The sequence below is a fragment of the Enhydra lutris genome, unplaced genomic scaffold (assembly GCF_002288905.1).
Source record: "Enhydra lutris kenyoni isolate GAN:26980312 unplaced genomic scaffold, ASM228890v2 scaffoldscaffold42, whole genome shotgun sequence".
Taxonomy (NCBI): Eukaryota; Metazoa; Chordata; class Mammalia; order Carnivora; family Mustelidae; genus Enhydra; species Enhydra lutris.
The window spans coordinates 9,046,294-9,059,573 of NW_019154126.1; the positions used below are offsets into that span (position 1 = coordinate 9,046,294).

General features: G+C 35.8%; 1 protein-coding gene across 3 annotated transcripts in view; it reads left to right on the forward strand.

Annotated features, from left to right (window-relative positions):
* Positions 1-13,280, forward strand: part of LOC111155564 (MINDY lysine 48 deubiquitinase 3) — an 86,668-nt gene that overhangs the window by 33,748 nt on the left and 39,640 nt on the right. For all 3 annotated transcript variants that reach the window (XM_022515802.1, XM_022515804.1, XM_022515803.1), the window contains 2 exons: positions 6,595-6,665; positions 11,468-11,548. In XM_022515802.1, the coding sequence (XP_022371510.1) occupies positions 6,595-6,665; positions 11,468-11,548 (152 nt within the window). The remainder of the gene's footprint in view (positions 1-6,594; positions 6,666-11,467; positions 11,549-13,280) is intronic.

Sequence of the window (13,280 nt, forward strand, 5' to 3'; positions counted from 1 at the left end):
CTAAACTGAAAATTAAGATCATTTTGGAATTTTAATATTTTTTAAGTAATGTGAATTGCAATTAAGTGGTTAGGTGGTATATAAATTTGAAGTGTTTGGTTTATCAAAATTTAAGGAAAAAGTCAGAAGTGCTTCTTTTCTCTATATTTTATTACTATAAAAATAGATTTAACTAGCTGGACTTAAGTTGCCAGAAGCAATACAGGACTCCCAGTTAAATTTATTTGCAGATAAATCATTTTTAGCATAAGTATGTGCCATTCAATATTTGGAATATAATTTTACTAAATACTGGTTTTTTATCAGAAATTTAAATTTAACTGGGCATTTTGTGTTTTTATTTGCTAAATTGGTCTATCCTAGCTATATGTCAACTCTTTTGCAACCTGACTTCTTAGGAATACAATAACCAGTAAATGGGTTTAAGAAGCTCTTCACTTTCAAAAATAGATTTCACAAAGTTCATAGCTCAAATTGTGTGTGTGTATATATGTGTGTGTGTGTGTGTATATATATATATATGCAATTTATGTATCAGTGACATAATCAAGTCTTTCTCAGTATCCTACTGCTTTTTAGTTTAGCTAGTCTAACATTCCTGCAACTAAGTTCATTTTAAATTTATCTAATGACAGATTTTTTTTTCCCCTTACTTACTCAAGGACCCCATATAATTTCATCCTAGCTTACTTCTCAACCATCAGAAATCTATGCTTGAAGAAAATTGTGCCACTTGCTTTTATTTCTTTGTTTGTGCTGCCCCTTTTGCCAAAGACCTATATCCCTCTCATCTATGCCTGTGCAGTCATTCACTGCCTACTTCACAGGCCATCCCTCCAAGGAGAGCTTCCTGATTCTCAGGGCTGAAAGTGATCTATCCTTACCTCTGAGCATTTTGTTTTCATGGCACTTACCACAGTCTAATTTGATGCCTACTGTTTAAGGGGGGGGGTGGGTTTTTTTTAATTGTAATAAGAACATTTAGCGTAAGATCTACCCTCATAATGATTTTTTTTAAGTCAAGTTACAGAATTAACTATAAACACAAAGTTGTACAGCAGATATCTAGAACTCAGTCACCTTACATGACTGCAACTTTATCTGTTGAATAGCAACTCCCCATTTCCTCCTCCTTCCAGCTCCTGGCAACCATCATTCTGCTCCACTTGTTTGAATTTGACTATTTCAAATACCTCATCTAAGTGGAATCATGCAGTATTTCTCCTTCTCTGACTTCTATATTTCACTTAGCATAGTGTCCTAAAGGTTCATTCCTGTTGCCATGTATGATAGGATTTTCTTCTTTTTTAATCCTGAGTAATAGTCCATCATACATATATTCCATAATTTCCTTATCCAACCATTCGTTGCTGGACTTGTAGATTGTTTCAACATCTTGGCTGCTGTAAGTACTGCTGCAGTGAGCATGGGAATGCAAATATCTCTTTTGAGATTCTGATTTCAGTTCTTTTGGACTGAATACCCAGAAGTGGAATGGCTCTGTCACATGGTAGATGTATTTTTAAGTTTTTGAGGAACCTCCATACTGTTTTCTATAGTTGCTACACCATTTTACATTCCCGTCAACAGTGTATAAAGGTTCCAGTTTCTACATATCCTCACCAACAGCTTAAGACTTTCTTTCTTTCTTTCTTTTTTTTTTTTTAAATACTGGCCATCCTAACAGGTGTGAGGTAATACCTCTGTTGGGTTTTAATTTGCAACTCTTATGATTAGTGATGTTGAGCATCTTTTCATATATTTTTGGCCATTTATATGTATTCTTTGGAGAAATGTCTGTTCATGTTCTTTGCCCAATTTTTAATTGGGTTATTTTGGGTTTTTGGAGTTGAGTTGTGGGAGTTCCTTATCTATTTTGGTCCTTAACCTCTTATCAGATACATGGTTTGCAAAAAGACTCTTGCCAGCTTCATCTTTGTAGTCCCCATGGTAGCTTTGTATTTTTGCACTCTGCAGCATTGTTGATGTTTTTGGGTTTTTTTTTTTTTTCCAATACTTGGCACTCAGGGTATGCTTCTTAAATGCAGTGCAGTTATCTGGTGTCCAAGTCAGCATCAAATTTAAAAGGCCCAAATGGGCCTTCTATAGATGTACTGACAGCAGTGAGAAGAGACAGCTGAAGTGGAAGAGAAGAAAAGGGGAGGCAAACAGGAATATAAAACTTTGCATATATATATGATCTCACTGACTGAAGCAGATAAGGTTGATAGGGAATCAACATGATTATAAGAAAACAAAGTTAGAAAATTCTAAAATAGGGGCGCCTGGGTGGTTCAGTGGGTTAAGCCTCTGCCTTCGGCTCAGGTCATGGTCCCAGGGTCCTGGGATCGAGCCCTACATCGGGCTCTCTGCTCAGCGGGGAGCCTGCTTCCTCCTCTCTCTCTGCCTGCCTCTCTGCCTACTTGTGATCTCTGTCTGCCAAATAAATAAATAAAATCTTAAAAAAAAAAAAAGAGAATCTTAAAAAAATAAATAAAAATAAAATTTAAATAGATGATATTCTGTCTAAAGAAATAGTAATCTTAAATAACACCATTTAAACTACATATTTAAATATGTGCTTACTGACCTAATCTGAGTAATTCATTACCCAACAATTATGAACAGCTAGTTTTCTATAGTTAATAGCATGATATTATTATAAATATACTATTTTAGGTATTTGTTTAAAATTCCAAGGCAGTAGATGGTGCAGTATCTAATCATAACACTAGGTGGTGGTGTCCGATTTTAAGAAATTGAAGTGTGGAACTGTTTCTCAACATACATATTCTTTGACCTTGAAATCATTTAGTGCTTTCTCAGAAGAAAGAGGAAGGAATAATTAATAAAGCGATAGAGTACCATTTCTACTTACTAGGGTTACTCACCCCTACTCTCTTTTTTTCCTTTGAATGCTATAATCCAATTATTCACATGTTGTTTTGTCTCATGCTGTTGACATTTGTATTTGTTTTGTTTTGGGTTTTGCATTTTTTGTGGGGTTTTTTTGTTTGTTTTGTTTTTGTTTTTGCTCTTGACACTTTTAAAATGATTGAAGATCTTGGGGGCACCTGGATAGCTCAGTCAGTTAAGCATCCAACTCTTGATCTTGGCACAGGTCATGATTTCAGGGTCATGAGATCAGGCCCCACTGGGCTCTGCACTGGGCATGGAGTCTACTTAAGATTCTCTCTCTCTCTCTACCCTTACACCTCAGGCATGATGTCTCTCTCAAAAAATTTTTTTAAAAAGTAAAATAAATGATTCAAAATCCCAAAGAGCTTTGGATTATATGAGTTATAAGCAAATAATGATCAGTATTTTTCTTCTTAGAAATTATGACTGAGGGGTGCCTGGGTGGCTCAGTGGGTTAAAGCTACTGCCTTCGGCTCAGGTCATGATCCCAGGGTCCTGGGATTGAGCCCCACATCGGGCTCTCTGCTCAGCAGGGAGCCTGCTTCCCCTCTTTCCCTGTCTGCCTCTCTGCCTACTTGTGATCTCTGTCTGTCAAATAAATAAATAAAACCAAATAAATAAATAAATAAATAAATTTTTAAGAGAATAAATAAATTAAAAAAATTATGACTGAGAAATTTAAAAAGGTGTGTTAACTCATTTGAAAATAACAATAATACACCCATTACATGTTAATAAAAACATAGTAAATATTTTTTTTTATTTCTTATTTTTTAAGATTTTATTTATTTGAGACAGCGCACGCAAGCGGGGATAGTGGGAGAGGGGGAGGCAGACTCCCCACTGAGCAGGGAGCCCAGTGCAGGGCTCGATTCCAGAACCCTGGGATCATGACCTGAGCTGAAGGTAGACACTTAACAACTTTGAGCCACCCAGGCGCCCCTGAAAAGTAACTTTTCTAAAATGAGAAGAAAATTAGAAGAGTGACTCTGTACGTCCCTTCAATGTCTAGATGATTAGTGGAAATTCTCTTACATATTTATAGATTCAATCTTTTGAGGTGGAACAAACATATCATTGGGCCTCTGGAAAACGTCACTCTACATTCGTGAAAGCTTAAGAGAAAAAAGCAATGTCTTTTTAGTGGAAATCATTTTGATTTCATGTAGTCTCTAAAAGGGTCTTGTGGACCCTTAAGAATCCTAAAACACAATTTGAAAACTATTATTATACCTCCCGAGTACCTGTAAGAAGCTAGTGAAAAAAATAGAAACTCTATGTATAATTACATACACATTCTATTAATTTTGGATTTGTAAATCCAAAAGATTCAACAGCCAGTTCATAGCTTATACCATCTGAATGTTAGTTTAAGATTACCTAGCATGACTAAGAATTGATGATATTACATTAATTAGAAAAATACAGTATCTTAATGGAAAAATGGACAAAACATGACCAGATGGTAAAAAGGAAACCAAGTTATAAATACGTTTTATTTACAGTGGGCATAATTTTTAACCAGAAAAAAATGCTTTTAAAAATAAATATAGACCCAGATTACTATTATAGTTCCATTTAATGTATGTTAGCTGAAAGCGATAGTCTATAAAACACTCGATTATCGTTATAATTACATCTCTGTTGTGGAATAATCTACTCTTCATTTTCTGAGCTTTGTCTGTTCTTTATTACCCACATGCATGCCCTCAATTCTCCTCTCTATGCTGATGATTCCCAAAGCTCTGTATCCAACCTTGATCTCTCTTCTTTGTGTTTCTCAGCCTTACTTCCAATTGTGAATCCATCTCTCACTAGAAGTCCTGAAATTTTCTCCATCCCAGCTTGTCTAAAACCAAAGTCATGTTCTTTATTCCTACCACTTTGGGACTTCTTAATTTTTCCTTTTAGTTAATCACCATTTATCAGGGTCCCCAGACTAGAAACCTTTGAAGAAAGGTTTGACATATTCAAACATTAAATACATAGATTTTTTTTCATACTTTGTTGTTTCCTCCACCTCGATTTTTCTTCGTATTCTCTTCTCAGTGACCTGGAAAATTCCTACATATGCTTAAAGATTCAACTCAGATGTTATTCCTTTTCTTTCTTTTTTTTTTTTTTTTTTTTTTTTTTTTTTTTTTTTTTTTTTTTTTTTACTTTTTTAAAGATTTATTTAAGGATACCTGGGTGCCTCAGTGGGTTATGCATCTGCCTTCAGCTTAGGTCATGATCCCAGCATCCTGGGATCAAGCCCCACATCGGGCTCTCTGCTAAGCAGGGAGCCTGCTTCTCCATCTCCCTCTGTGATCTCTCTCACTCTCGTTCTCTCTCAAGTAAGTAAATAAAATCTTTATTAAGAAATTTATTTAGGGGCACCTGGGTGGCTCAGTGGGTTAAAGCCTCTGCCTTCAGCTTGGGTCATGATCCTGAAGTCGGATCAAGCCCGTACCGGGCTCTCTGCCTAGCAGGGGGCCTGCTTCCTCCTCTGTCTGCTTCTCTGCCTACTTGTGATCTCTGTCAAATAAATAAATCTATTTTTTAAAAGATTTTATTTATTCATTTGACAGAGCTGGAGGGGACAGAGGGAGAGAATCCTCAAGCAGACTCCCCCATGAGCAGAGAGCCCCATGTGGAGCTCAACCCACAACCCATGAGATCATGACCTGAGCCAGAATTAAGAGTTGGATGCTCAACCAACTGAGCCACTTATGTGCCCCTCACATGTTGTCACTTCTATATATCTTCCCTAATACACTAAGCAGATGTTCTTTTATCATAAGATAAAGTGTGTATGGGGAACCTGGGTGGCTCCGTTGGTTGGGGGGTTGGACTCTTGGTTTTGGTTCAGGTTGTGATCTCAGGGTCATGGGATGCCCAGGCACTCCCACCCTGATCCTGTGTCGGACTCTGTGCTCAGTATGGAGCTTGCTTGAGATCCTGTCTCTGCCCCAACCCCTCACGGGTCTGCTCACTCTTCTCGCTCTCAAATAAATAATGAAATCTTTTTTAAAAAAAAGTACAGTGTATGTGTGTGTGTGTGTGTGTGTGTGTGTGTGTAAGCATGTGTAAACAGAGAAAAGACACACATCTTTTCTTCTGTCTTTCCTGATAAACAGCCTTTGTAAGGCAGACACCTTGTTCCATTTGTCTTTATTTCCCGAGTCTTAAGCACACTGTTAATAGGAGAAATGAATGGTATCAAATACCCCTGTTTTAAATATTGTGCAAGTAAGTTCATTGCTACCCAGTGATAAATTTTACAAATTAAGATGAGCATGTTCATTTGTTTAAGTCAAAGTCAATTCAAGTTAGCTTTTCTGCATGGATATTATCTCTTTCTTCTTCATTTTTGCTAGGAATTCCTTGGGTTTCAGAGGGGATGATGTCTTCATTTTAAAAGTTAGAGTTGAATATAAGGTTTTCTAAGTACATTTAATGTATATCTGAAGCATCACATCACCCACCACAAATGTGATCTAATGGTATTTTATATTAAGTAGTAATATAATGATAATTTGATGCAACCACTCAACAATAAATATGTGTGAGGTTTTAAAGTATACTTTTGGGGAAAAGTAAAAATTTTGGTGCAAAATATATATATGTATACATCTATATATAAGTAGTTTTCAGATTTATGTCTGTTAATGCAGTACAAACTTCTCTTTTTAGAACTTCTTGGTATACATGAACAAGCAGCTGTAGGATTCTTAACATTAATGGAAGCTTTAAGATACTGTAAGGTAAGTTGATTTTAATGGTACTTTTCAATCCTTTTTACTCACATGTCCACTGTTGTGGACAGTATTTTCTTCTATGACAACATATAGCTTACTGCTGTTACTTTGTACTTCTTAGTTCTTTCCTGATCTCCTTTCTCAAACTGACAGGCATATTAAGGGCAGAGTTAAGTTGGCTGATCATGCTGAGTTTCCTATTCATGAGGTTTGTTCCTTTTTAAGGGTAGAGGGCAGAACCCGATAAAAAACAGTTTATAAAAATAGAGACACCTATAATTGAAAGTAAATATATTTTTTGGTAAACCAAGAGAAAAGGATGTATTGTTTCTTCCTCATAACAGTATGCTTCATGGAAAAAAAAATTGCTAGATGCCTGAAGTTTTAACTTTTGTCTGTTCCATCTGAAAAACGATTTCACACTCGAAAAAACAAATTCCAAGCATTTCACAGCATTAAATTCTTTAGCACATGGGCTAAGGTTAGAAACTGCCATGAACCTCTCATTTATTGATAAAAATTTCATTGTTTTTCTGCATCATCTGAAATAACTATTGGATGTTCCAAATAGTTTTAAATGGGATTCAAATCATTAGTGATTTATACTTAATGAGATGGCCTGATTTTGGAGAAAGGAAGAAGTAGATCTAATTTTCTTTTCCATTTTAGAATGTTGGGTCTGTAGCAGTAGTTCTGGTGATGGTGATTTAATAAAATAACGGTGTCTTGCCCTCTTTCTTTCTTTTTTCCTTTAAGTGGAAGTGTTCCTCTTTCATGACAACACTTGGAAAGGAGTGATATGATAATCAGATAATCAGATAGGTTTCATCCTGTCCTTATCCATTAGTAGGGATCGTATTGTATCAAAGCAGTAACTCTTTTATTTTCTGTGTCTTTAATTTACAAGCTAAAGCTGTTCTGAAGGAGCCTGGCAGCCAGAGCATCAGGCTGCATCCCATTCTCCCAAGAAACACACACAAACGTCATTGATCCTAAAAGTGTGTGTGCATGCATGTGTGCATGTGTGCACACATACAAATGACAACTACATAGAGGTGATGAATATGTTAATGAACTTGATTTTGGTGATCTTTTCACAGTGTATACACCTACAAAAACATGAAGTTGCACACTTTTAATATATACAGTGTTCATATGTGAAAGATATTTTAATAAGGCTGTTTTTTATAAAGCATGTGTGTGTTTTGCAGGAGGATCGGGTGTGGAGATGAGACTGTGAAATCTTCACTGTGTAGCCTGTAATTCCCTGATCTAGATCCTGTCTGTCCCTCTTCAATTGCTTTGCCCTGTCCACTGCTGTGCTCTAGCTCTGCTGGTTTCCTGCCAGATTCTCAAACACACCCAGGCCCTTTCCTGCCTGATAAGACTTCATACTTGCTGTCGTTTCTGCCTGGAATACTCCAGTTTGTAAATGGATGGCTCTCTCTCCCCATCAGGTCCTACTTAAAGTGGTGCCTCAAAGACCTTTTCCTCAGCCATTCCTTCAGTGACTCTTTTTCACAATTTCATAGCAACAATCACTCTATAAAGATGTTTTCTGTTTAATTTTTTTTTAATCTTGAATTTGCTTTTTTATTGTTATCCCCAGTGGATTATAGACTCTCTGAAGCCAGTGAACATTGTTTTTCTGGGTACATATTCGGTGTTCAGTAAACATTTGGTGGAATGAATGGCCAATTTAACCAGAATTGTAAGCTTTTCTAAATCATGCTTTTGCTTTTCTTTAGCTGTTAGGAAGAACAGGGGAATGAATGCCTGTTTTCCTCCTAAGATCTTAGTGGGAAAACAGCACTGGCTGAATATTCTCCTATTACATATTGCTTTAGTGTTCTAGCAGTAACTGGTATTTTCAAGATTTAAAGATTCTTTTAACGGCAGGACACAATGCAGTGGTACTCGGATAGATGAAAGGCAGAACTGTCTATTACTTACACCTCCAAACAAGGGAAGGCTACCAGACAGGGCCACAGAGGGGATTATACTGGCGGACAGCGCAACAGTGAGGTGCGACCATAGGTGGCAGCTTTGGTATGGGTGTTGGGATGGATTTAGCTAGGTTTCATGGGCTCTGCTTAGATTGGAAAATTTCAGTGAGCTCTAAGACTTAGGGCTGTTTCTTCTTGTCTGACACCTAGCTGCAGGGAGCTTAGAGCCATACACAGTGGCCCAGAGTGTGGGAGACCTGGAAGGGAAGTGGTTGGGATGGTGTGATTATAGCTTTTGGAAAAACTATTGTTACCCTGGTGTGTTCATCTGTACATAACTGTAGATGTCCCTCTGAAAACCTGTATACATTTACTTTTCACCAAACATTTAGAGAAAAGTATTAAGGAAATCATTGTGTTTGTATTAGTTTTGTGAATCTGAACATTTCCCTGTTAATATCGTAGCAAATTGCTCTCTAGAAATTAACGTTTTCATATCATTTTGACTATATGTGTTCATTAATACAAATGAAAGTCTCTTTACACACACAGTGAAGAGGATGACTCTGAATGCTTTTGATGTTGCCCCCCCCTTTTTAAAGATTTTATTTCAGAGATGGAGAAGAAAGCACATGAGTTGGGGGGAGGGGCAAAGGTAGAGGGAGAAGCAGACTCCCCACTGAGCAGGGAGCCCAATGCCAGGTTTAGTCCCAGGACTCGGGGATAATGACCTGAGCTGAAGTTAGACACTTAACTGACTGAGCCACCCACCTTTTTTTTTTTTTTTTTAATAACTCACATAAAACTCACCATTTTAAAGTGTGCTGTTCAGTGATTTTTCACAAGGTTGTACAACCATCACCACTTACCTAATTTCAGAATGTTTTTCTTTACTCTCACAAGATACTCTAAACAAATTAGTGGTCACTTCCTCACTCCTCCCCAGCTTCTGGCAGCTTTATTTCTTGAATATCCCCGTTCTGGACATTTCATCTAAATGGAATTGTACAATGTGTAGCCTTTAGTGTCTGGCTTCTTTAGCTTAGCATAACGTCTTCAGTGTTCATTCTTGTTTGAACTTATATTAATACTTTGTTCTGTTTATGACCAAATATTCTGTTGTATTATATGCCGGTTTTGTTTATCTGTTCATCACCTGATGGATATTTGGGTTGTTTCTGCCTTTGTGCTACTAGAATAACACTGCTAGAAACATGCATGTGTATAAATTTTTTGTGAACATGTTTTCATTCCTGTTGGACATATACCCAGCAGTGAAATTGCTTGTCATATAGTGATTATGTGCTTAATTTGCTGAGGAGCTGTCAGCCTGTTTTTCCAAAGTGGCTGCATTATTTATGCGCTCTTACTCATTTATATTAGTGTAAGACACTTAGTGAGTTCATTCATTTATCTTTTGATCCTTCTATGTATTATACTCATATTTTACTTCTACCTTAATTAAATACACACAAACACACACTCATTTTCTAAAAGGGAAATTAAATAATCACTAAATTTTTCACCACAAGAGGCAGCTACCACATGAGGAGTCAGAAAGCCTGAGTTTTAATCCCAACTCTGTACTAGTTACCTGTTTGAAATCAGACAAGGCACTGATCCTTTATATTTCTGTTTCTGACGTAAAATTGAAGGACTTGTGCTGAGCACCTCTAAAATCCCTTCTACTATGAACCTGTGATCAGACCTTTTCCTTTGTCTTTGTCCTTTGCTCTTATTTTCTTGTCCCCAAACCATCATCCTTCCTGCTCTCCTGGTTCACCATTGCCATTAGCACATCCCGTTAATCCTTCCCATCAGAGGACAAAGATACTGGTGTTTTTGTCCATGAATACAAGAGAGTGCCTATTTCCCACTTCCTAATGATAATTTAAATTCCAAAGGGCCGTCATGGTGTTTGAAAGCAGGGCATCCTATCAGGGCTAATGACGAATAAGGGAAGAATTGCTCTCACTGCTGCAAGTAGCCACTTGGCATTTCCCCATTCAGGAGTCTGTGTGAGAAAAGAAAATAGAGCAAGTGGGATTGGTAAGGTTGTTTTTAAGTTGTAATCTCTGTCCTCATAAGAGTATAGAATTGATTGATATGAACATGATGGGATTTCCCAAGTCTACTTGTTTTGTTGTTGTTGATTTTAAACTTTCTCAGTCACACACACACACACAAAAACTTTGGATACTGTGTTTTTTATAGATTAAATATATAAACTTGAGACAGACTATAAGTAAAACTTTTTGTACAATTTAAGGAGACTTCATACTGTAGAACTCTGAATTACCTCCAATCATGAAGAGTCAAGTAACAGGATTCTTTTATGTTCTTAGATATTTTATAGTATATATTTTGCTTTAGAGAGATTATTATATTGTCCCAGGTTCTTTGAAGACATGATGTGCTTAAGGATTTTTCTCTTTCCTTATTTATTAGTAAATATATTCATTTGTTAATTTATAATGGTTCTTCTGATAAAGTAATTATTATCAAGGTTATAGTTTCAGGATTTAATCACCAAGCTAAAAATCTAGAACATTTTGTCTAGCAATTTTAGTCAAACCTGAGAATGATTCTTAGGGCTAAACTAAGTTTTTCCAGCTATGTTAAATCTGTATTATTGTTACTCTGATGTAAAGGTGAGATATAAGCTTAGCCCTGACCGTCTTTATAACATTGATTTTTACATTCAGCATTTGACCTTTATGGGTAAGGCATTCTGGCACAATACATTATTCCATTTAAGTATGAATTGGACACTTCAGTTACGCTTCTAATACTCGTGGGCAGATACTCAGCAGGCAGTATAAAATTTTCATTTGTTTGTTTATCTTGCTACATTTGTTCTAGGTTGGTTCTTACTTGAAATCTCCAAAATTCCCTATTTGGATTGTTGGCAGTGAAACTCACCTCACCGTATTTTTTGCCAAGGTATGCTTATAGCAGGATTTTTTTTTTTTTTTTTTTTAAGTATGATATCAGGCAACAAGTAATCTAAGTCCATATTTAGTTTGGGTCTTCGTGCAAAATTCAGTGTATTCCTACTAACAAGTGGATTGTTCCAAAACCTAAGAAATTAATAGTAAAGAAAATATTATTACACTGCTCTAGTTTTACAGTTATTTTAGTAAACTCTGTCATGATTTAGTTATAATTTCTTTATCTTTTGTGACTTCAGAGCTTTGGCTTTTGATATTTTTCAGAAATCACTGTTAAATAACTAAATTTAAAAGTTTTGGATTGTTCTTTTGTAGAAAAGATAAGAATCTCATATAATATAAAATAATTTTAGTTAAAACATCTAGGAAGGTATTTTTAAATCTATTAGTAGTTCAGTGGTATAGAAGTGATCTTTTAAGATGTATGTTTCCTACAATTTTGATATTATTATAATAATATTATATTATAATATTGACATAGATTAAATGCATTTGAATATGTTTATTTTAAAATTCTTAAACCTGTTCCTAAATTTCCTCCTTTAACAATAGTACTTCTTTCTCCACATAGAGTGGTTAGAGCTTTGGAGTCACACAAACTTCATTTGAATCCTAGCCTTACCACTTCTGATCATTCAGCCTCTTTTCCCAGGTCTTTAAAATAAGGATTTCTGATAATACCTCGCTCTTAGATTTGTTATCAGGTTTAAATATATAATGTTAAGCAGTACCTAGTCCAAGTTAAGTGCCCAAGGAATCTTGGCTGTTGCCATCAGCCTCCTCACTGCCATCATTATTCTGCATTTAGTAAACATGGAGTTGCTGATGTTGGAGTAAAGAAGGAAAATATAGGATTGTTTATTTTGAGGTTCTTTATGTCTAGAGGACTTTCCTGATTACCCCATACACTTTTTTAGATTGTACCTGTTAGTGTAATTTTCCTTGTGTCTGAAAAAGTATGACTCGTATAAACTGTGCCAAGGAGTGAACTGCTAGTGCGAAGTTGTGTGGGTCTGTTTCCTCACTTATCACTGGATTACTTGTAATGTGCTGCCAAATCTAGTGATTGGATTTAGAGTGAGTACTTCCCTTAAACAAAAAAAAACAAAAAATAGAACTCAAAAAGTACAGACTTTGACGGAACTACAGTAGTAAAAAGTACTGATAAGTTGCATTTAGTCTGAAGGCTTTTGCTGTTTATTTCCCTCCTAAAGTAGAAAAGAAGTTAAAAACATAATGTAAACTATAGAAACTGGACAACTTTGAATTCCAGAGGGAGGATTTCATCATTTGACTAATTTTTGTGTCAAGTGTTCTAAATTTCCAGAAAAGAAAATCAGTTCCAATTTACATGCAAAAATGTAGTTTCAAGCCAATTGTTATTTTTATCTCCAGCTCCATATTTAAGCACAGGAAAACTAATGAATTCTATGAAACACTATAAGGTTCAAATACAAAAGATAATGAGATGAAAATACTTTAAATCTTAAATTTTATGATTGACATTTAAGAAATGATTTTGTTATCAAGTAGCAAAAGAGACTTTACAGAAGCTTAATAGAAGGAATGGTGTCGGCTTAGCTATGTAAATACAGACATTTTGTATTTTAGCATCTAAATATCAGGTCTGTTGATAGATACCTTCTTTTCTATGAAACATACACTTCCTACCCACGTGCGTGGTTTTCTTTATATTTTCCATAGCATTTGATCTGTTGTGCAGT